The sequence below is a fragment of the Chrysemys picta genome, chromosome 2, assembly GCF_011386835.1.
Source record: "Chrysemys picta bellii isolate R12L10 chromosome 2, ASM1138683v2, whole genome shotgun sequence".
Classification (NCBI taxonomy): Eukaryota; Metazoa; Chordata; order Testudines; family Emydidae; genus Chrysemys; species Chrysemys picta.
Genome location: NC_088792.1, coordinates 116,624,154 through 116,648,277, shown reverse-complemented (window position 1 = coordinate 116,648,277; position 24,124 = coordinate 116,624,154). Strand labels below are relative to the sequence as shown.

At 42.1% G+C, this 24,124-nt stretch overlaps 1 protein-coding gene across 2 annotated transcripts in view; it reads left to right on the top strand.

The window, feature by feature from the left end:
- The first annotated feature begins 276 nt into the window (after positions 1–276).
- Positions 277–24,124, top strand: part of SLC9A3 (solute carrier family 9 member A3) — a 77,364-nt gene continuing 53,516 nt past the window's right edge. The window contains exon 1 of one of the 2 annotated variants that reach the window (XM_024106184.3): positions 277–1,327. In XM_024106184.3, coding sequence (XP_023961952.2) covers positions 1,126–1,327 — 202 coding nt within the window. In that variant the 5' untranslated portion in view covers positions 277–1,125. The remainder of the gene's footprint in view (positions 1,328–24,124) is intronic. The other variant, XM_024106185.3, reaches the window with a different exon arrangement.

Genomic DNA, 24,124 nt, shown 5'->3' with positions numbered 1-24,124 from the left:
TATTTCAATTGCTTCACAGTGCATCGCTGGGCGGCGCGGCCGGAGCGTGGGGAGGTGGTGCACAGAGATCTGTTTGTTCAGAACACACGCTGCTTTGGTTGCAATCCCTTTGACAGCAGCGTGATGGTTATCCTGGCTCCGGCTGCCCAACACAGTACGCACAGTCCGGGCTCTGAAATGCAACCGAGTGAGGCGCTCAAGCAAAGGTTATCGGGGGGGGGGGGGCGGGAATCCCAAAGGGCGCTTCACCTTGTAACCATAAAAAAGTACAGGAAAGAAAGCAGCAAGGAGAGTTAAACAAAACCCCGAGCCCTGGACAGATCTGGGCCGACAGGCCGGTGCGTGCTGGGGAGAGCCGCGCAAGGCTGCTCTGGGACGCAGCAGGTTTTAATGAGCCAGATTCTGGTCCCGCTGAATCGGGGCGTCACTGAGCGAAGCCAGCGGGGCCCCTCCCCGGCAGGCGGTGGGGTGTGTGTGGGGGGGAGGGATGTCTCTGAGGGCTGTGATTGGCCCTTAGGGAACGATCCCCCAAGTTCTTCAGAGGGCAAGATTATGTCCCCGGAGCGGGGGCTCCCTGGCCTCTTGCCCCCCCTGCTCCGGCTCCAAGTTACAGTCGCTCCGGGCGGGCGCGCCCCGGTCCCCAGCCCCGGTGCCCACCCCACCCAGGCCCCAGTGCCTGCATCCCTGGCGTGCAGGTGCCGGCAGCCCCCAGGCTCAGACCCCACGTGCTCAGCGCTGCCCGGGTAGAGTCCTGGCTCCGCAGAGATCCCCGGCGGCGCTACTCCCTCCGGCCCGGCTCCGCCGTCTGCAGCAGCCTCCTCTGCGGGAGAGGGGAGCGTAGCTCCGCCTCTGGCGGCTCGGGGACTGCCCCATAAAGGCAGCTGCCGGCGGGCAGCGGGACCCGAGCTGCAGCATCTGCCCGTGTGTATCGCGCGCGGCGCTTGGCGAGTCCCGACCCCTGCCGGCCCCCAGAGGGAGGCAGCAGCAGCAGCAGCCCGCTCGTGGGCAGTGGGATCACGGCGCCTGCACGCGCGGAGCCATCCCTGCCAGGGGCAAGGACCGAGGGGCAAAGGCATTGCAGAGCGCCTGGCGCTCCCAGCCAGGGCAGTTCGGTGCGTTGTGCAGATGAGCTTGGAGATGAGACCGGTGCCCTTAGCCGAGAGGCTTCTGGTTCTTCCAGCAGCCCTGGCACAGGAGAAGAGCTCGGGGGACCATACAGCGGTCAGCGGACCTCACTTCTTTCAGATCGTCTCTTTCAAATGGCATCATGTGCAGGAGCCCTACATCATTGCGCTCTGGATACTTGTGGCCAGTCTGGCCAAAATCGGTGAGTCCAGAGCTCTATGTACATCTGCCCTGTCTGATCGCCCCACTTTAAGTAAAAGAGGCTCGTTATCGCCTGCCTTGTTCCCTTTTCTATACCCAGGGGGGCTGTTTTACTGTATTCTTTGCCAGCTTCGTTTCTGAACAGTGCCATCCACAGCGTTCAGCAGTGGGGTTTCGGCTGTACCTGTGGATAACTCACTAGTTCATTCTCATTGGCTAGGACCATAGCGTTTGTATCTGATGGTTTATGAACGCAGTCTTATTGTCATTGGTCCCGGGGAAAGTGTTACAAAACTAAACCAAGTACGGAATAGGAAATCAAATTTGGTTATCTATAAAACGACCGCACTTGCTTATGATATGCCTTCCACCTCTTATTATAACTGGCAGCAATGTTGTATAATGAAACTTTAAACAAATATTGCAAACCCACTTATCTGGAGCATTAGTGTCCTCTGCTATTGTAATTCAGTGTGGTGTTACCTGGAGGAGAATGCGAAAGTGCAATCGTTTATGTGGAATATGGGTCAATTTGTATGTTTTAACTAATCAAGAGCTATTGTTTTCTGATCTGTGTGACATTTCTAAAAGTGCAAGAGTTTATATCTTTCCATATTATTATTACTAAGGTCTAAGCAATTTTATCTTTGTTTGCTAGTTAGCCGAAATTGATGTTAATAGTTTGATGCTATTATCTGTGAAGGTGAATGTACCTCAAACTAGATCTCCAATTTTGCTGTATTGTTAAACATCTTACAGGGATGATTCACCTCCAAAAAGAAACCGAATGCAAATGCTATTGGCCGATTGAAAGTCCACCACATTTTATAGATGAATTTCCTTACTTGTGTTAATAATAGTAATAATTAATAATACTTTCGATTATTAACATTAAATATGTTTACAAATTTAATTCATTGTTCACTTTCAATGTAGGTTGCAGGTCACTCAGATTGGAAATTGTAAACAGACTAGTCTCTTTTACTTTTGGTTGGGGACACATTCTCACAATGCAGCAATGTTTGGGTTGCAAACAGCATTTAAATCCAAACAAAATTGTTTCCATTAATATTTTAAAAATGAATGACGTATATGAATGCCAGTTTCAGTATAACTTTTTAAAACAAAACTTAACCTTGGGGCTTTATCTACCTGAAAGTGTATGTGTAAATTTAAGATCTCTGTGAGAATAAAGTTATGAAACATAACAAGAAAATGTGCTTGGAAAGTATAATCTCCTAATGAACAAGATACCTAAATGATCTATAAAATGTAGAGTTTTGATTTGGTTGACTTTCATTGACAAGTTATGTCAATTTGAAGAGACATAAAAACTGCACAGTGACTGTTATTCAGTAGCCTTGGATACTTTTTGACTCTGAAAAAACAAAATTGGTGATTGGAGAAAGGGGTATAGGCAAAAGAGTAGTGCCACTGGCAGCAGATAAATTAAGAAATTACGAAAATACACTGATTGCCAATTTGAGCCTCCTTTTGGGGATACTCTCCTTGTAAAGTATTTTAGGGTTTGTGGTTTGTGTTGTTATGAATTGGCTTCTGTGTATGTGTACCACTGCTCTCTACTGAATGGAATCAGTGCTGTACAGCTGAATGTCATAAGCTCTATACAGCTAACAGCTAGTGAGGATTCTCCTTTAGCATAGTGGTAAGGAACTTTTGAAGCATGATGAGTTCTATTTCAGCTTTCACCATGAAGTCCTGAGTAGACAGTGTTGTGCTGCATAATGGTGTCCATTAAGTCTTTGGTGTCCTTGGATTTGTTCCAGTATTATTTTAAGGCAGAGGCAAATAATTCAGAAACTACATCTGGCTCAGTTTTTAAATTATTGGAGCTCTCTTCATTGCTACACAGATTCAGTGACCATTGCTGGTGGACAGTGACCCCAGATACTTCCCTTCTCCTCTCTGCCCATTTTTGTAACTGTGTTTCACTTGAGCTGGTCTCTGGAGGGGCACTGAGCAATAACTGCATACTGTAAAACACCAGTAGCATGTCTTGAGCTGACTTAGCTGCTCCCACCAGCCACCAATCAGATGAGTGAAATGCAGAAATGACCACTGCTGATTGGTGCTGACAGAGCGAGGGTGTCTGATCTGGCTCAAACGGGAGTAGTTTTTTTTCAAGGAGACAAGATGGGTGAGGTAATATTAGTCCAATTTCTGCTGGTGAGAGAGACAAGCTTTCGAGCCACACAGAGCTCTTCTTAAGGTCTGGGAAACGTACTCAAGAGTGTGACAGCTAAATGCAAGGTGGCACAGATTGTTTAGCATAAGCAGTTAGCACATATTCTAACGGACCAGTCAAGGTGAAGTTTGTTTCAGTCAGATCAGCTGCAGCCCTGACTAAACGGGATGCTGGAAAAAGGGAGGTAAAAAGGAAATGAATGTTGTTGAGCAGGATTTAAGGAGGGGAGCGGGAGAAAAAGACTAAGGGGGAACTCCCACAGGTAGGCATAGAAGGAAAAAGGAAGAAGACAAAATGCAAGAGACAGACTTTCTGTCTTGCTCTGCTTCTTTCTTAGTGCCAAGGTAGCACAGATTAACCTCAGCCTCCTGGCTGAGGATACCTCTGAATGGTGGATTCTTGAGCAGACATGGAGCTGGCTCTTATACCTCCCTCCCTATGGCCCCTGGTGCAGTGGCCATGTCAGGGGATGGGAGAGGCATTTTGGGGGTGGGTAGAAGTGGCTGGAGTAAAATATACTCCAGCAATCCATAGATGGCAGATGGTCCCTAGGGGCTGCTGTAACCAGTTTGGGGCTGGGGCTGGGCAGAGAAAGGGGGAGCCTTAACAGTCTCATCTGCTGTACCCAGTAGAAAGCACAGCAGAGAATCTGTCCCATAAAATATTTTTAAAATTGCTTGATCAGCTATGTGATGCCAAAATATTACTCCAAAATATGCACCAATAAGTTTGATTTTATTAAAGTGGTGCTAGTGACTCCATAGTTACTCTTCTGATGAGATCTGCAGGTATGGTGAGGATTAAATCCTTCTGTATCTCTATATAAATACAATCAAATGACATGATTTTGTAGGAGGAGGATTCTTGGAAGTTAATGAATGGAAGGTGGGCAAGTAAGCTAAGTCTCCCTTCGCATGTGGAAGTAACCATCCGTTTTATTTTCCCCACCAGTAATGACACTGGCTTTACATATATTTTGTGCATCTGACCTGCAAGTATGTGAGTGCATTTAGGACCTGGCTATTGTGATTCATATTTGTTTGCAGAACATAATGTGCCACTGATAAGTTACTCTAGTGAAGAACTTTCAGGGTATTACCAAGTAAGCTTACATATCATTGCATACAGTTTTTCTATCTGAAATGGGGTAGTCTTCAAAAATGCAGAAAATTGTATGTGGTATTTCAGTTTTCTGGGGAAGGATCCACTTTCCCCATTTTCTTTTTTTCTGCATCAAGGATACTTCTCCCTCCTGCCCAAGTTGGTATGATTGCAGGTATGGGGACAGTGTCAGCACTTGTCTGGCCTCCTTCACTGGTTCCCACCGTGCACACATTTTTCCTTGGATTGGTAGTGGCTGGGAACAGTAAGGTGGGAACTATGTGACACAGCTGAGTGTGCTATCTCATATATCAAATTTAATTAGATTGGGTTCTATTCCTTTAAAAGGTTCCTGTTACCTGTTCTAGGATACATGGTGTTATCCTTTGGCCTATGGGATTTATTTCTTCTCATGAAAGGCTCGCTTATCAATATCCTTAGGCAGGGAGGCCAATAAATTCTTTACATGTGAAAAGTTAAACACATGAGTAAGACCACGTCTATACTAGAAAGGGTTTGCCATTATAGCTATGCTGGCAAGCCCTCCTAGTGGAGATGCAGCTTATATCAGCACAAGGACTTTTTTAGCTGCATGACAGCTTCTACGTTAGGATTTCTGAGTTATGCTGAGTAGGCGTGTGAATTTTTTTCATACCCTTAATTGACATAGTTATGTCTGAAAAATGTTTAAGCGTAGGCCAGGCTTAAAGTGAAAGACAAGAAGGGACACTCACTACCCCCACCTCACGCATCATTTTTGTTTGTGTGGGTTTTTTTAAAAACACACCTTCCAGGTCTCTTTGATATCATAAAGAAACAAAATAAGCACACAATCTTCCCCACCCCTTTAAAGGGCAGGGAATGAGAATAGAAGTCACACAATGGGAGAGAAGAATATTACAAAAAAGCCAGAAGTAGGAAAGAGACCAAAAATTCATCCAAGGGAGTGGGTACAGGGAAAAGACAATAAGCTCAGGAGAAAAATGGAAGCAAATCTCTTTGTTTCAATGCAGAGATTGTATTGCCAATTTCTTTTCTGCTGTCACTCTAACAGTGACTGTTATGTCATCACCACCAAAGAAAGGTATGTTTTTACTGCAGGATAACTAACGTGCATTAGCTATCTTGCAGTAAAATCCTAGTGGAGACAAGGTTTGGTTGTTTTTACCATACGAGGTGAGGTCAATACTATTCTCCTGCCCATGGTTTACTTCAAGGTAAAAACTACAATGCCTCATCTTCACTAGAATTTGACAGCAGAATAGCTAATGTATGTTCGTTATCCTGCAGTAAAAATCCCATGGTAAAAATCCCCCTACCTTTTTTGTGATGAAGACATAGCCAATGACAATGCAGTTGATTGCATGGCTTACCTTAACCACAAACAAGACAAGTTACCACTTTCACCTCTGCAATCTTGCACATTGATATTGCAATTTGCAGGCCAACTCAGGCCAGATCTACACTAGAAAAGGTTTGCCAGTATTGCTATGTTGGCAAACGCTCCCAGCATCGATGCAGCTTATACCAGCAAAAAAGTGCTTTTGCTGGTATACTTATACTGATTCACTGAGCAAAATAAACTACATACCAGTGACAGCACTCTTACATACCAGTGACAGCCAATGTAATCACATCTACACTAAGGCTTTTTGCCATTAAAGAACGACTCCCTCTGGGGACAAGATACAGCATTAGCCATCGTCACAGCTGTGGCCGTCCGGCTGACTGAGCCTGGGACATTCAGCACCTATCAGCAGAGGAGGAGTAAGGAAAAAAGATGTCTTTGTGAGGGGAGCATGGGTTCTTCGTTCATTATTTCACCTAACTAAGGTAACACCAGTGTTTTAAAGACTGTTTAGGGATGTCTTTTCTGAGACCCTACAAAGAGTTGTGGGGTGTTGGGGGGAAGCATATACAGTAACTCCTCACTTAACATTGTGGTTATGTTCCTGAAAAATGCAACTTTAAGTGAAACGATGTTAAACGAATCCAATTTTCCCATAAGATTTAATGTAAATGCGGGGGGTTAGGTTTCAAGGATATTTTTTGGGGGAAGACAAAAGACGTTAAATACTGTACAGTACTGTACTGTACTGTGGCTGGGAAGTGCCCCTGGCTTACCTCACACAGGCACAGCCCACTGCAGGCAAGGGCGCTAGGAAGCACCTTTGCAGCAGCAGCGCCAGCTTCCCCGGAGAAGAACAGGCTCGGACTTTGCTGGGGATGCTCCAGGTCCGCCTCTTCCCGGCCCCGCTCCACTCCAGGCCCACCTCTTCCTACCGCCACGCCACCTCCTCTCCAGAGCACGCCGCATCCCCTCTCCTTCCCCCCCACCCCAAAGTCCTAAGCGCCGCCAAACAGCTGTTTGGCGGCGCTTAGGACTTTCTGGGAGGGAGGGTGAGGAGCAGAGATGCAGCGCTTCCCCGCTTCTCCCCCTCTCTCCCAGTGCTTCATGCTTAGCACTTTCTGGGAGGGAGAGGGAGGAGCGGAGACACGGCGCTTCCCCACTCCTCCCCCTCCCTCCCAGTGCTTCCCTGCCACCAAACAGCTGTTTCGCAGCGCTTAGGACTTTCTGGGAGGGAGGGGGAGGAGCAGAGATGCAGCGCTTACCCGCTCCTCCTGCTCCCTCTCAGAAACTCCTAAGCAGCATCAAACAGCTGTTTGGTGGTGGGGGAAGCGCGGGAGGGAGGGGGAGTAGGTGGAGAAGAGGAACGTGTGAAATGCTCCCTTGTAAAGTCGCTGCTCTTCCACAGAATCTTACAAGCAGTGGACAGCGCAGGCAGACAAATGACGTTATAAGGGAGCATTGCGCAACTTTAAACGAGCATGTTCCCTAATTGAGCAGCGATGTAACTTTGAAACAACGTTAAGTGGGAGGACATTAAGTGAGGAGTTACTGTAAACCTCTGGTCAAGCCTCATTCTTGTCCCTATAGGAGCATCACATCATCTACATGCTATTTTAACTCTATATTAGAAACGTAATTTGTCCCTGCATATGCAAAAGTTCATTCACAGGGGTAGCTACATCCAAGATGTGGATTCACCTCCTGGCCTACCACAGCCCTCCCTTGGGGATTCATTCATAGGAGCTCACTGGAGAAGGCTGCCTGGGTGATGTGTTATCAAATCAATGCATCTCTCAGATGCTCTGGCCCCATGCCCTTCCCAACTGGCTGCGTCTAATTTTTTGGATGTGTCAGCCAGCTCTGTCTCCAGCAAAGCATGTCTGAATTCAACCAGCTTCTGCAAATGGAACCCATTTGACCTTAAACTACATCTTTAATTATTATGCATGTAAAAAAATTCCAAGTTAACTTTGGAGTCTAGAATTCTGTTAAAAATAGGGAGGGGAATTTATTAAGGAAGTCTTTATCAAGTTTGATTTCCCCAGCTTCTTAGCTTCCCCACTTAATGCCCCAGTCCTGTAAACACTTAGGGTCCTATCTACACGTGGGAGTTTAGAGAGATCTCCCAGTGTGTTGCAGCTCTTTCAGTACTAGCAAAATGGACCAGCCACTGATGTTTTTACTATCATGTTGTCTAGACCTACTGTGAGTGATGGGAAAAATGCAGAGGAAGGTATTCTTAGACAGAGTGGTTAAAACTGTTAACACCTGTGTTCCTGTGGAGAATTTCAAATATGTCAAGAGATGGGTTAGGGAAGAAGCTCTAAAATGCAAGAGTCCAACAGCTCTAACTCCAGTTTAAACCCCCCGGGCAATATCTTGGTCACAGGAGACATTACTCCTCCCATCAATGTAAATAGTCAAAACAAAACAAAACTTTTCACTCCAAGTTTCTCTTCTTGGCATTGTGGCATTTAGACACATAGAGACAATTAGTTTTAGTGACACTGGTGAATTAGTTAACTAAAGTGATTTAGTAAACTGAAAAAAAAAACAAATACAAGAGAATACCTGTGATGACCATTCTCTTCCTTCTCAGTGAAGTGTCATCATCGGGAAGAAATGCTGAAAAATAAAAAAGGAGGACATATTAGCAGAACCATTTTATTGTTTGGGGTGTGTAAGTTAAAAAGGGGGAGAGACTGCTGTGAAGAGGATACTGCCAGATGCTGCAAGGGGAAAAGCTACAGTATAGACTTTGTTACAGCTATGTTAGCCCAGAGGTTGTTTCATGTTTGTAAAGCACTCTCTATGAAAGTGCTAAGAAGGAATATGCTTTGCATTGTAGCAGGTAGGGTGTGACTTTGTTCCTGTTGGGCTGAATTGTTCCATCTCCCAACCAACACTAAAATCTGGGAAGAGGCTAAAGAGGAACAAATCTGGTGGTCTATTTTTCCCTCCAAAAGTGACGAGTCCCTGCAGCTCCCATTGACCTTAACAAGATCTGGGGTTGCTCATCCCTGCTGTAAATGAGGCCGTAAGTGAGGTTTCGCTCAGGCAGGTTCCTCCATATCATCTCTCTAACAATAGCCATGTGGTTATCTAGAAATACTTAAACTTGAGGTTTTTTTCTTCAGTTTGGTAAGTCACTGCTAGTTTCACACAGCTTATTGTACTATTTTATCATTGTACACAGTAATAATTATTTGCATTGGTATTTAGAGTATTTGGTTTGGCCTAAATGTAATAAACCTTTGGCATTTAAAGAATTATCGTTGGACATGACATGTTCTGTATTTGAACCAAACTTTCTGAACCCTAGAGTAACAGGTCAGTGTTTCCAGTTCGAAGAACTGTGTACACAAGACCTGTGTTAAATTTACATACTGTAAATGGATGCCCGTGATCACATTTTGTTTCCATCTGACTAATTTAATACATTCAGGAGGATGCACTAAGACAATTCTCCTTCCTTTTTCCCCCTTTCCTCCTCCCTCTGTACACACCAGCCTTGCAAATTGCAAGTCTTAATTATTTACAGTAAGGAGCAGAATATCAAGGCAGTGTAGCTCTACAAGATTCAGATTACATCCAACAGATAACACAGCAGATGCACAATAGTAACTTGTGCGAATTACATAAGGAAACAATGGCATTTAAAGGACTGCTCTGAACTGAATACAATTCAAGCATGCATACCTAAAACAGAATCTCTGCCATGAGTTACTTTCCGGTTCCTGTATATAAAGTGATTTGTGTCCTTTGTGGAACAATGGAATCCTTTTTTTAATACTGTAGTTCTGGGATTACTGGAACCATAAATTTACCATCTTCAGAACTGAAGCCACTTATTATTTAGAGTAATCTGCAGATGCACAAGTTGACCACAGGTCTCTGGCACGGTAGTGCTGCAAACCACAGAACTTCAGTAACTTTTCTTCAGATATCACGTTGGTAGCCTTGCTTTTGAGAGATGGAGTTACAGGAATCCATGAGTTTTTCTTTCGTTGGTTCATCTTGTGATTTATGTTTGAGATTTGTTTAGTAGAGGAAGTGGGTATTTGAGTTCCTAGCTCCTGTTCCTTGAATCCGATGCTTTAGACCCATGTCACCAAAACTGCAAAGGAACCAAGAATGACAAAAGCCAGTGGGTTTCATTATAAGAAGTTATTTAATTGAATGCCTGGATTCAAATTAACATTCTTTACTCCTATTTCTACCATTGTTTCACCTGCACTGAAATAGGAGCTGCTGGTGCCTTGGTAAATGATTGCCTCGCTTTTCTGTAATCTCTGGAAATTCCTTTCTATCCTATGCTGAAGTGCTAGGCTTTAGTTTCTCAGAGGAATATTCTTTGAGTATTGAGTATTCCTTTACCTCTTACAGCAGAACTAGTGTTGGTCTGTGGACTTTTCCCCATCTCTTTGCTGTTGTGAAAGCAAACAGTGTACCAAAAGACTGTGCTACATCAGGACTCTCATTCTTTCTAGAGATACCAAGAGGCTCTGTACTTAAAGGAGACTCAGTAAAAATGATCTTCACAAATAGCAAAGCCATGGCTATCTATTAAACTGTTTCTTTACTATTTCAAATCACTTTGTAGTCCTACTTGTAAAATGTTCATCCCAGTGAAAGCTGTGACTTGATACTACAGTTGTCTGCAAGGTAAACGCATTGTAAAGTCATAAATACTGAAACTGTGATCTCTCAAGGACAAGCTAAGATGGAATGCAAGACATCAAGTGGAAACATTTTTAATTAAGGCCCGAATATTTAAAAAACATTCAAGGAGAAGGAAAACTGGATAACTTTTTGAAGGGCAAATGTCATCAGCCAGTTTTGAAGTAGGTGGGTCTAACAGTTGAAGTTCCCACAGTGCTATCCTCCAGGGTTTTGTTGGGTTGCCACACCTACTGATGCTATCCAATTTCTATTCACTGCTGCCATTACAGTTTGAGGCCATGTGGACAAGAGATGGTTGGTTACACTATGATGATTATAAACAAGGCTTGAAAAATCCACTGGGCCAGAAATATTTCCTTGAATGCCATCAAATTCCACATTCATTTACCAAAGGAAAAAAACACTAGTCCTTATGCAGTATTCCAACCCCAAGTGTTCAAAAATCATGAGTCAGGCCTCAAAATCATAATTAAAGCAATGTTTTTGAAGGGGTGGATTGTTCTTTTTGCCTGCTAGCTTCTGAGCCTTTAGATTGTACTTTGGTCATGTTTTCTCTGCACCTTCTGGATTGCACATTTAAAAAAAATGAAAAGTGAGATTCTTGTGTAATCACTTGACTCTGAAAGCTGGGGCTTTGAGAAACCAAGCATCACGAGACTCACATAAAATCTGAGGAGTTGGCCACACTGCATTGTTTGTGAAGAAAATCTTCCAAATGTAAACCAACTGTAAATCAATGCAGTGCTGTCTTCCTTAGGCCTTGTCTTAGCAGAAAAGTTGTCTCACTTTAACTATACCAGTGTAGTTAAAGCAGTACAGTCCCCTAGTTTGGACACAGTTCGATGGTATAAAGGTGCTTTGTATCAGTCTGGCTATTCCTATATGGGAAGGGGAATAAGCTACACTGATACTACTGGTTTAACTGCATCCACAGCAATTTTATATTGGTATAACTGCATCCACACTTGTGTAACTATATCATTAAAAATCATACCCCTTACATGGAATACTTAACATTCTGTGTGTAGTGACCAGACCTAAGTCAGCAGAGAGACTGCTCCAGTGTCATCTCTGGGGCTGATGGGTGGCAGGAAGGAGCAATGGATACCTGAGCAGCAGAGGCATGCGTGATTCTGGAAGGAGTGTTGGGTAAATTTCTTAAGCCTTAGTTATGAGGAATTAGCACAATGGTAAATTAAGGGACTGGGAGTCAGGAGAGCTGGGTGTAAGCCCCAACTCTCCCATTGACTTGACGAATGACTTGGCACGCCATCCTTCTGTCTCAATTTCCCCATTTGTAATATAATTTCATCAAAAAATTGTTTAAAAGTCATTTGGGGTTATTTGGATGAACGCTCCACCAGTACAGTCATGGTGATCCTTGCAGCCAATGGCCATGGTTTCATCTTCTCATTACCTCATCTCCTTCCCTCCCTCCACTTTGCAACAGAACATACAACTTTTAACTCTGTCCAGGTGGAGCAATTGGAAATGGATGTTTCTAGCTGCTGAATTGCTATTGTGTTGAAGTCGATGGTTGGTGTGTATGGTATAGACTTTTAGTCAATGGTTATCTGTTTAAATTAGCTGTGCTAGATGATTATTAGTGAGGGATGGGTTTTTGTAAAAGTGGGACTAATTTGTAGCACTCTCTCTTATTTTGGGAAGTTATTGCTTGTAATGCTCTGTGCACAGCTCGCCTATGCTCCCTTGGAAAGAGATCATGAAGAATGTGTGTTTATTTCAATGTACATTTATGCAATGCTTCATTACTACCATGACAGGTGTTATAAAAAACCTGACCAATCGATTTATAGACTGACATGACTGTTTAAGTGACATGCACCATCTTTCAAATACTGGGTCTTCAGATGCATCAAATACTGCAAAATCAAATAAAACCAGTTGCATTCATTTGGATTTATTGATCAACAGGAAAGAAGGTGGGGTGGGTGGGAGGGAGAGGGAAAGAAGGGTTATAGGAAAGGATGTGTTCTCTTGTAAATGTGATGAAACATATACACTGCAATAAAAAAATTGTTCTATTGGTATATCAGAGAGAAGAAAAAGAGAGTGGAGAGCAGTATTTCAATCCTAACGTCCTTAAACTCAGGATCCTTGAAAATACATGTCATTTTTTTCACTAAAAGATGTATTTCTTAATTTATGCTCTTAATTTGCTAATAGAGAAGAGGTACATGTTGGCCTCAGTCATTAACATTTCTATAGTTTACTAAAGGGACCTTATCATAAATCTCTGGGTGACATCTGTAAATACAACTATGAATTATGAATTATTAGCATGCAGCAGCATTGCAGGATTTCTACCTTGTACACCGTAAGGCGTTAAGAAGGCTGGCCAGTTTCTACGCCCACTTGCACACCCTGGCCTCAAAGGGGCATGGACAGTGGCCAAGCTTCTATGTTGTACTATGACACGTGTGCTAGCCAGGAGTGCTTGCTGCTACTTTTTGAAAGGAGCAGGAAAGTGTGCCTGGCATTTTGCCTCTGCCTGCAATGGGCTATTCTCCTCTGCAGCAGCAGCAGCAGGATGGACACTGGACCACACAAGCAGTCAACATCTCTCATTCCCTCTAATGCTATGCTAAGGATTGCTTTAAATCAGGAAGCTGCTTTCCCTGACCATCACCTGCAGCCTTATTTTAGTTTGATATTTTAGGGGATTATATTACTCATTGCTTTTTGTACAGTTTTGTGAACACGCAAGATCACATCACAAGAGCAAAAACAACACCAAGAGCAACTTTGAGGTATCTCCTTTTTTGCCAGGAGCTGAATTTGCAGTGGGTTATTTGTTTTAATTTCCTCTGTGTATTCTGTCAAAAAGCTTTTAATGCAGCACACTAAGGGCTGGTCTACTCTGAAAAGTTACATCAGCATAACGACGTCTCTCGGAGGTGAGAAAAACCCACACCCCTGAGAGACCTACCCCCATGTAGACAGCTCTAAGTTGATGGTAAAATTCTTCTGTTGAACTAGCTACCACCTCTTGGGGAGGTGGATTTACTACAGTGATAGGAGAACCCTTCCTGTCGCTGTAGTTAAGTGTCTGCTCTGAAGCACTACAGCGGCGTGGCTCAGCTGCAGCATTTAAGTAAAGGCATAGCCTTATGTAACCCAAGACTTTTCAAGACAACAAGTATGAGAGATTTCCTATAAAACCAGAAAGGTGGCAGCTAGCCAGCCACCCCAGTTGTCTTTGTGGTCATAGGATACACTGCCACTTAACAGATCCTGATTCTTGTTCCCTGGTGTGCAGGAAGCTCTATTGGTGACACAGTATAAAAGGCTGGTTAGAAAGCATTGATCGCACTGCTTTCCTGTACATGGAATGATAGCGACACCTGGAGAAAGGCCTACAGTCTTTCCAATACTTTATTAAAAATACTTAAAATAACATGGCAAACTCCAAAACAGGCTAGTGGACATCTAAATGAACTTGGCAATAGTTAAATATATGCTACCTGCAGTTAAGTGAATCATCTTTCAACCATGCTATACTTCTGTGTTCAGATGGGTACACCGTGGCCTGCTGGAAGAGGGTGTTACTTTTCAGTTCTTGCATGTATTAGTCCTAGAAGAGGGCTGCCCACGTTTGCCATACCTCTTGGTTTTCATTACTACACAATAAATGAACCCTGCTCGCAACCCTTGTGTTCCCAAGCCTTTCAGAAATATAAGTACACCTTGTTTTCATACCTTGAATTCTTGTACAGTAGAAAAAGGTAATTAAGTGAAAAGCTATAGCTTTCTTTCTGACCCAAAGCTGTTCATTTTGAGCACATAAGAGCTGAGTTAAGCCATTTTAATTCTTCAGTCTTTTCTTCAAAATAAAATGTGCGGTTTCCCTCTCTCAAAAGCATGGTCTTCAGGTGTGTTCTCATTCTTAATGCTTTCTGGAGTGTCATCATGAGGGCACAAGGATGCCAGAGCAGCTGGCGGAAGCCTGAAGCTTCCTTTTATTTATGTGTGTTTTAGAACTAAGGATTAAAAACAACCTGAGATAAGGCTGCCTCTGAACTTTGAGCCTCTGCTGTGCCTAGGTACCAAAGCATAAATGTTGCCTGAGCCTGGATTCACACACTATAACAAGCACCCATTGAGCCTCTCAATGTGTGGTTTCCCTCTCTCAAAAGCATTGTCTTCAATTGTGTTCTCAGTCTTAATGCTTTCTCGAGTGCCATCATGAGGTCTTCCTATTTTGGACTATGATTATTTCCAAATTTTTCAAAACTCATTTTGGCATTTACCTGTGTGTGAAAACGCTACAGCACTGAATTTAGAACTAAGACCAATTCTAAACTTTTCAGACCTGTCTTCTTCTCACTCCTGATTTCCCTTGGTGTAAGTTAGTCAGCTGCCGTTAGCAGAGTAACGCTATTTTGGTGCAAGTAAAGGAAGATTCAGCCCCTTTCTGTAATAGAACTTCTGCAAATTCAAGTTGTTGTTTGTAGTAGAAGGATCATACCAAATCCTTACTACTACAAACTAAAAAAATCCTTTATCTTAATTTGTATAAGTTAAAATGAAATCCCTGTATTTCTCTGAAATAGGCTGAACACACAACCCCTCTATTTTAAGGGATGTGCCTCATCCCATATCAATACAGAATCCAATTTTCCTATATTTCAGCAAAGTATCATTATGTTCTAATATTGTACGACTTTGTACTGCGTAATGATTTTTGTACCATGCATAAAGCATTGTGAGGCGCTGTCTCTTAATTAAGATAAGATTTGTCTTTCATTTCACTGAAACAGATGGTTACCCTACTCTGAATTGATATCTCTTTCTCGAAACTAGCCAGAGCTAGAGGGTTTGAGTTGTAAGCAGCTTCAAATCCAGCTTTAGTTAGTTTTTCTCTTTTTCTTCATGCTGGCAGATAAACTTAAGTTTTATCTCCTTGTTTACTTCCTATTGTGTACTTTGCAAAGTTAACCTTTCTCATCTCCCAGATATATACACTAGGAAATGATAAGTACCAGAGCTCCAAGGCTGTGTCTACACTACAGAGATTATACCTGCATATATATATATGTCAGTGTAACCTGTAGTCTAGCTGCAGCCTACACTGAGAGAAAGGGTTTTTCCATAGGGATAAGATCACCACCTCCCCAAGTGACGGTAGCAAGGTCAATGGAAGTATTCTTCCGTTGACATAGCTGTGTCTACACTGGGGATTAAGTCAGCATAGCTATGTTGGAAGGGGTGTGGTTTGAAGCAGCTTTGTCAACCTAACTTCGAAGTGTAGACCAAGCCAAAGTAAATAGCCACCTTCTGACCCCATAGCTATTTCTATGGCGTGTACCAAATTTTGCAACATAATGCCATTGCATAACTTACTGTTCTTCCGGTTATTGTTTCTGTGTTCTTCACCTTTCTGTGTAAGACAATGAAGGAGATGTAAGAGTTAAGTTAATAAATTACTTCATAAGAACACCCATAAGTAACAACAATGTTCAAGGGCGTTCAAGAATAGCATTGTCTCAGACATATTTGGAACAAGAAATTAGAAGAGCAATGTTAAGTGGGCCACACACTGCCCTGCTTCAGCCTGCCGGAAAGTAAAACATGCAACTAGATCACTGAATGAGAATTTGCAGCATTCAAGCGGCATCTCTTCTTCAAGAGGGAGGATGCAGTAAAGCCAGTCAGGGCAGCAGATCTTCAGGGTATGCAGAGACTAGCTCCATGTTTTCCAGGTCATTGCTGCATATCATCCTCTCCTTTGCTCAGCTGCTGGCCTGCTCCCTCCTCCCTTGCATTGCAGCTGCTAAGGGAGCTATGCTGCTATTAAGTAATGCCCTTCTCCCATATGCCTGTGCTCTGTCCCCTCCAAGAGGAGATGATATAAGGCATAGTGGGTGAATAACCGAACTGTCCACCAGCATTAACTACAAGGAGGATTTCTACCCATCCTAATAAGGCCTGTTCCCCACCTCTTGACAGAGCTGTGAAATACCAGCCTTTGCATGGAGCGATTTCCATGGTCGCTGGAGCCATGTACGAGTGGCCTACAAAGAGTTGCGCCTTATGTGTTTGGGGGGTATTTTGTTTGTCACTCTGCACAATATGTGGTAGAGGGGAGTGCGGGGCCTAAAACAGTTTTAACATAATGAGATAGTTTCATCTCAACCATCAAAAGCAGATCAGTTTCACACCATGTGTGAACACCAGCTTAGGTTTCTGAAATGGTCATTTGAAAACCTATTCATCTGATTAAAATCGGACCCTCTCCATGTCAGGCAACACCTTCGTTATAACGGTCTCTCAGCATTTTGAAGGCTTGTAATATTCTTGCTAGCACTCACTTTAGGTAGAAACTAGGCACACAAGTTTTCTTTAAATCTCTTATATTAGAGTAATCAAAATAATTTGGGTGAGTTAGAGGGTTGGCTTGAAAGAGCACGCAAAAGTTTACATGCTTATCGGAACTGTTGCTACACCTTTCAAACCTCTTGCATCTGCAAAACTGAGTTGGTTATCTCATGAGAGCAGGCTTTCTTGCAGTATTTTCTTCTTCTGCTTGGGTCAGAAATAGCATGGGAACAACTGCTCTTGCAGTGTCTGCTTCACATCAGATCTAGGAAGTCTGGAGATGTGTGAAAATGAAAGAATAACTGTGGGGAAAGTTATCTGAACTCTTTTAAAATGCAAGGGTTTGCTTTTAATTTTGAGCAATAGCCACTTGATGTTGGTCGGTTTCTTGTGCTCCCACAGCTAAACTTGACAAGCCTGATGCTGATTTCACTATCATGGCTGTAAATCAGGAATAACTCCATTATAGTCAATGGAATTAAACTGTTGTAAAACTGGTATATGAATTTGGCTCATGGTTTAGAAGGCAGTTTTCTCTTATTGGTATTATGCTTTCCATGCCTTCATATGAATTACTGTGCAGGTCCTTGAGCTCTTTTGCCAGGAGTTGAGGTGATTTGCAAACTAAAGTACTGTTAATATTATTAAATAACTTAATCTTTAGTTATTACGTTAACCTAGTACTCGTGGCTGACCAAATCTTCCCCAGCACCAACAGAGGAGCTGGGTTTATCTCCAGAGAGTTACACTGAGGCTGGAATATCTAGAAATGCTGCCCCATCCCATGCCTTGGAGCAGCATTAGGGTCAATTGGTGGCGGCTTCTGCAGCCCTTAGGCTTCTGTAGCCCCTGCTGCTCCTGCGCCCTCACTCACAGTGGGCAGTGGACCTGAATAGCAGCAGATCCTCACGCTGCCCTGCAAGACCCATGGTTTGAGGAAGAACAGGGAGGTTCCGCACAGAGTTGTGATATGCGGAGTGCCCAGGGTGGCAGGATTTTCTGCACTGTGCAGTAGGGCTTTTGGGATTCTTTATTAGATTATACAATGTGTCTTTACATTAGAAAAGCTGCTTCTGTACTTGACCTAGTAACTGGTTTCCATGCAATTCCTTATTTAAATGAACAAAAGCAAGGACATTTCTAAGTTAAAGCATATGTGGGGTGGGACGTCAGACACCTTTCTAAAATGCATGCAGAATGGAGTGGGTTAACTCAGAATTTCTTTGCATTTCTTTATTTTAGTTGGCCCCTTTAATATTATTTAAATGTAGTTGAATGTGTTTATTTAAAATAAAGCTAAAAATTCGCTATTTAAAGTGATTCAGCTCAATGTGCAAATTAGTTCCAATGATAATTTAAAGCCAAAGGGGTTGCTACGTATAACTTTAACAGAGAATAAATTCCACTTTGTCTTAATGTTCCTGAATGCCATTTTAATTTGTATTGTAAGATCAGCTGATGCATTTTTATGGAGACCTCAGGCAATCATTTTAGTTTAAAACAGCCTTGCTGCTGATGCTATTACCACTAATAATGCATCGTTATTGCAGACCTTTTAACATTAATTAGAAAGGTTTGTAATAAAACCAAAGGCTTTTATTATCCTCTGGCACCACAAAGGAGCAGTAGCACATAATGCTATTTAGCTTTAGTTTTTTTATTCCAGGAGCTTCCTGAATACAGTAAGCTTATATTAACTCTCTAGTTGTTGCTTAAACACTATTGTTGAGGACAAATATTATATATTGAGCAAAAAGATTTGGCTACATTCCTAACACCTTTGTTTTGGAACTTATAACTGGTTGCTAGTTTCCCCCGCTGTCCTGTAACCCATCTTCTGCCACCTTTCAAGGGGTTTCTAATGTGTGTTTTGCTTTCATTTCCAAATTCTTGCTTTCTTTATTTCTTGAACACCTCTGGTCTGCTCCATGATGGCCAGATTCTGCTATACGCCAGCCTGGTCTACACTTAAAAATTAGACTGACCTAGCTATATCGCTCAGGGCTGTGAAAAATGTTGTGCCCATAGTGCCTTGATTAGGTCAACCTAACCCCTGGTGTAGCCGAGGTGAGGTTGACAGAAGAAATTTTCCATCACCTCTAGCTACCATCTCTTTGAGAGGTGGGTTACTTATAGCAACAGAAAAAACCCTTCTGCAAATGCAGGCAGCATCTACACTACAGCACTATAGCAGCACAACTGCATCACCGTTGCTGTGCTGGTGTAGCGATGTTGTGTAGACATGCCTTTACTCTGGTATATCATTACAACAGGACAACTCGTTCAGTGAAGAACTACTCACTGTAACAGTGACAGAATCTGTCCCAGACTGCTTAAACCTCATTATAACCTTGAACATTCTTAGGGGTAATGGTTGCCTGGTCACACAATCCATTGGCATTTGACTTGAGGGTAAAATGCACACATGGCCTTCAAGACCTATCAAATGGGGACCTTGACCTGCTGATCCTAAAATGTTTAGTCACATTTTTAATTGCTAATGTATTTTGTTAATTTGTCACCCACAGAGAACAGTGACCCAAATCTTCAATGTAATGAGCTCATTACAATGCTGTATGCATTTTAAATCATGATCAAAAGCGTGTGGCAAAGAATAAAGCCCTGATAAGCTGGATAAAACCAAACTCTAACCAGCTTATATAAACGAGTCTACTATAAAGGACTTCATATCTAACTGCCATAAACCCCGTGAGTGCTAAGGTAGAGGTCCTCAAGATTTAACACTGATAGTATTACTATTTATTGTAATTTATATTATGGTAGTATCCAACGACCAAAATCAAAATTAGGATCCCATTGTATTGGCTGCTGTAGAAAAACATAAGACAGCACAATTTCTGTCCCAAAGAGACTCGAATCTAAACTTTTCATGTTTTATTACTTTTAGTAAGAGTGTAACCTATTGATTGATGCAGGAGTTTAGTTATTGCTTAAATACTATTGATTAGGATGAATCAGCAACATGATTTTTCTTCAAGGATATTGGCTATAAGCAAACAGGAAGGTCAAATGAGTTCATAGAGGTGGGGAAGTAGCACCAAAAGATTGCATTGAATCTAAATGAAAAAGAATTTGAATTGAGAGGCCTATAGAGTAAAATCTGGATATAGATTCAGTTCATAAAAATTCATAAGATACAAGTTATAAGAATCCAAAGCTACCAGTGGGATTATACTACCAGCCTCCTGATCAGGAAAAATGATATTGAGTGCACAATGCTGAGAAAGATTAAAGAGGCAACTAAATCTAATAAAGTAATAATAACTTCAACTACCCACATATAAACTGCTCGAATGTCTCCTGAGGACACAATTTATAGAAGCAGTTTCTCAAGACCTTAAATCTTTGCTTTTTTGAAACTAATTCTAAGGCACACAAGAGGAGAAGCTGTTCTTGACTTAGTCCTAAGAATACCGCGTATAAGTTGGTTCAAGGCATAACTATAGTTGAGCTATAATGGTAACCACAACAGAATTAATTAGACATCCTGGGAGGAGGGACTGCACCAAACACTAGCACTGTGACATTAAGCTACAGAAGAAAGGATTTTTAAATAATGAAGGAGCTAGTCAGAAAGGTCCTAATGTCAAAAGTGCAAATTGAAAATTCTGAGATCCACAGGAATGTAAGACATGATGCTGAAGGAACCTTGTGGTCACTGATTCCAGTCCCCTGTTATGGCAGGCAACCCCATCATCCAATCCTGTTCATAAACTTATCAAACATCATTTTAAAAGTAGTTAGCTTGTTTGCCCTCACTGCTGCTATTGGAAGGCTGTTCCAGAACCTCACTCCTCTGATGGTTAGAACCTTCTAATTTCTAGCCTAAAATTTATTCCTGGCCATTTTATACCTATTTGTTCTTGTGCCAACACTGTCTGTTAGCTTAAATAGCTGTTCCCCTCCCTTTTGTTTACCTTCTTGGTATATTTATAGAACACAAATCATATCTGCTCTAAGGCCTGGTCTACACTGCAAAATTAGGTCAACATAAGCTGCCTTGTGTTGCCCTATTGAGCATGTGTCTCCCAGTGATGTAAATGCCCTGTTACAGCAACACAGTAATACCACTTCCCCAGAGACACTGAGTCATGGTCTACATATTGCGGTCAGTGCAGCACGAGTGTTGATACTGAGTTACTTAAGTCAACTCTAACAGTTCTCCAGCAGCCGTCCCACAATGCCTGACACTGATTGCTCTGGTCACAATTGTGAACTCCACTGCCCGGAGGTCATGGAGACTGGAAGCCCTCCCCCACCCCCCCTTAAAGCCCCACAAATTTTTGAAATGTTTTTTCCTGATTCTCCAGTTAAGTGAGCACACCTAGCAGCTCTCCATTGTTGTGTGTAGCTTCCCACACTGGCTAGACACTCCAGCTTGGAGTAGACAGATATTGGATCCCCCAGCTCTGTGGGGAGAAGAGGCTGTGCAAATACAGCTACGGACCAGCCATAGAAACGAGGTCATCTACGAGCAGATTGCATGGGGGATGCAGGAGAAGGGGTATGACAGGGACCAGCTGCAGTGTCGTATGAAAGCAAAAGAACTGCACCAAGCATATCAGATGGGTAGGGAGGCCAACAGCTGATCCAGTGCTAAGCCACAGACTTACCACTGTAACAAAGGGCTACATGCCATACTTGGCGGAGACCCTACTACCAACCCACAGATCACTGTGGATACCTCTGAGGATCCCAGGCCAAAGTATGGCTAAATAGGAAAGTTCAGGAGGTTATTCCATCAAGCCAAACAGGTAATCTTCAAAAACTGGAGATCCATCCCAACTGAAGTCAATAGAAGGGACACGACGCATTGCATGTAGGGTGGGAAATGAGACGAGTGAAAAGGGATTTAGGAAAGCAAATAGCTCAGAAGATAAAAAAACAAATAAGAAATTATTTAAGTATGTCAGAAGAAGGAAGCCTGTGAGAGAATCATTGGATCTGCTGGGCTACCAGGGAATAAAGGGAGCCATGAAGAATAACGTTACTGTAGAGAAGCTGCATCAATCTTCACCACAAAGAAAGTTGAGTAGGTACCTTTTTTTCCAGGAATTTAAAATAAGGCATAATCAGAGATGTCAGAAGAGTTAGGGCTGGAACAAACTGATAAACTAAATAGTAGCTGATGCTTAGAACCAAATGATAAACATCTAAAACTTCTAAAGGAATTTAAGATTGAAGCTACGAAGGTGCTAACAAAATTACCAGTTAAAAATGACTACTATACCAAAGGATTGGAGGGCAGCCAATATTATGCCTATCTAAAACAGGTGCTAAGGGGTGATTCTGGGAACTACCCAGAAAGCCTTACTTCAGTACCAAGTAAACTATTTGAAATGCGGATAAAAAAGAGAGTGGGTACGATAGAGACAGACCAGCATGGCTTCTGTAAAGGAAAACCACATCTACTATAATTCTATGAGCATGTCAACAGAATAGTGGATAAAGAAGCGCTGGCTGATATAAATGTATTTGGACTTTCAAAAATTCTGTCATAAGAGGTTATTAGCCACGGGATGAGATGTAAAATACATTCATGGATTTGAAATTTTATGAGAAACAGAAATCTGTGTGGGAGTAAATGGGTAACTTTCAATCTGGCACAGGTGAATGGTGGGTTTCTTCAAATGGTTGATACTAGATTTATTGCTGTTTAGTAAATATTCCTTAATAATCTGAACAAGAGGGTGAGCAGGAAAGTACATAATTTGCAGATGACACACAATTATTTAGATTAGCCAAGACTAGAGAAGACTGTAAGGAACTCCAAAGGGACCTAATAAAGCTGGGTGAATGAGCAGCATGCTGGCAGATGAAATTCAGACAAATGAAAAGTTTGAAGAAATAATCTGAAATGCTCATTGCTAAAATTAATTTTAGAGACTCAGGAAAAAGTATCCTATGTTGACAGCTCAATGAAAATATCTGGTCAGTGAACAGTGGCAGGTAAAAAACAAACAAACAAAAGAGTTAGCATGTAAAATTAACCGGATCAAAAATAATACTGAAAATAATAATGGCATTATATAAATCAGTGGTACAGCCTGAGTTGGAAAACTGTTAATTTTTGGTCACTGTCTCTCAAAGATTTTTAAGAAACTGAGAGTTCCAGAGTCTGACAACAAAAAAATATTAGAGGCATGGGCAGATTATTGTCTCTCTTTAAGAGAATGAAAAGATTGGAAAAGTTTAGAGAGGAGATGATTAATAGGAGACATGATAGAGCTATATGGAACATTACAGAAAGGGTAAACCAAATGCTCCTATTTACACTGTCATAGTACATTAGAGATTTATTAACAAATCTGATTTTAAGAAAAAAAAGACCAAATGAAATTTGTGGAAGACACTGCCACAAAACAGCACGGAGGCCAAGAGCTAAGCAGGTTTCAAAGAAGGATTTCCGATGTATATGGCTAATAAGAACAGCCACAAATATATTAGATAAGATAATAAAAAGAATATAAACCTCAATGCTTCTAACTACTAGCTTTTAACTTCTAACTACTATTTAGAAAGAAGGCTTGTGGGCAGAATATTTCTTTATGGAATTTCTCTGCACCTCCTCTGAAGCATCTACTATTGGACGCTGTTACAGGGAAAGGGTCTATTTCTCCCCTACCTTGTACCTTGTGGAGTAATGTACAACTGTGTAAAGAATTACTAATGCGGGTAGTATTTTGCACTCACTTTGCAAAACTGTGAATGATTACACAAGCTGCAAGGCAGTAGAGGATCAGGCCCAGGATGTCCAATTAAATAGGCCTGATCCAGTATGGTAATTCCTGTGTTCCTGTGTAAAAATAAGGAAGTCAAAGCAGGACAGACAGACTCACTGCACACAGTCAGTGAATCTCTAGACTGATTGACAGAACAGCGGATACAATAAATAATTCAGATGAGTCACTCTCAGTTAGTAAGGGGTGAATCTCAAAATGTTCATAAATTCCTTTTATGTTAATACGAACTTTATGTGAACTACCTAAAACCTGGGTCTGAAAAAATTGGGCTAAAAATCTTGCAACCACCAACTTTCTTGTGCAATTCCCAGCACTTTTGCTTTTGTCGAAAGGTACATGAAAATAAATGCTTTG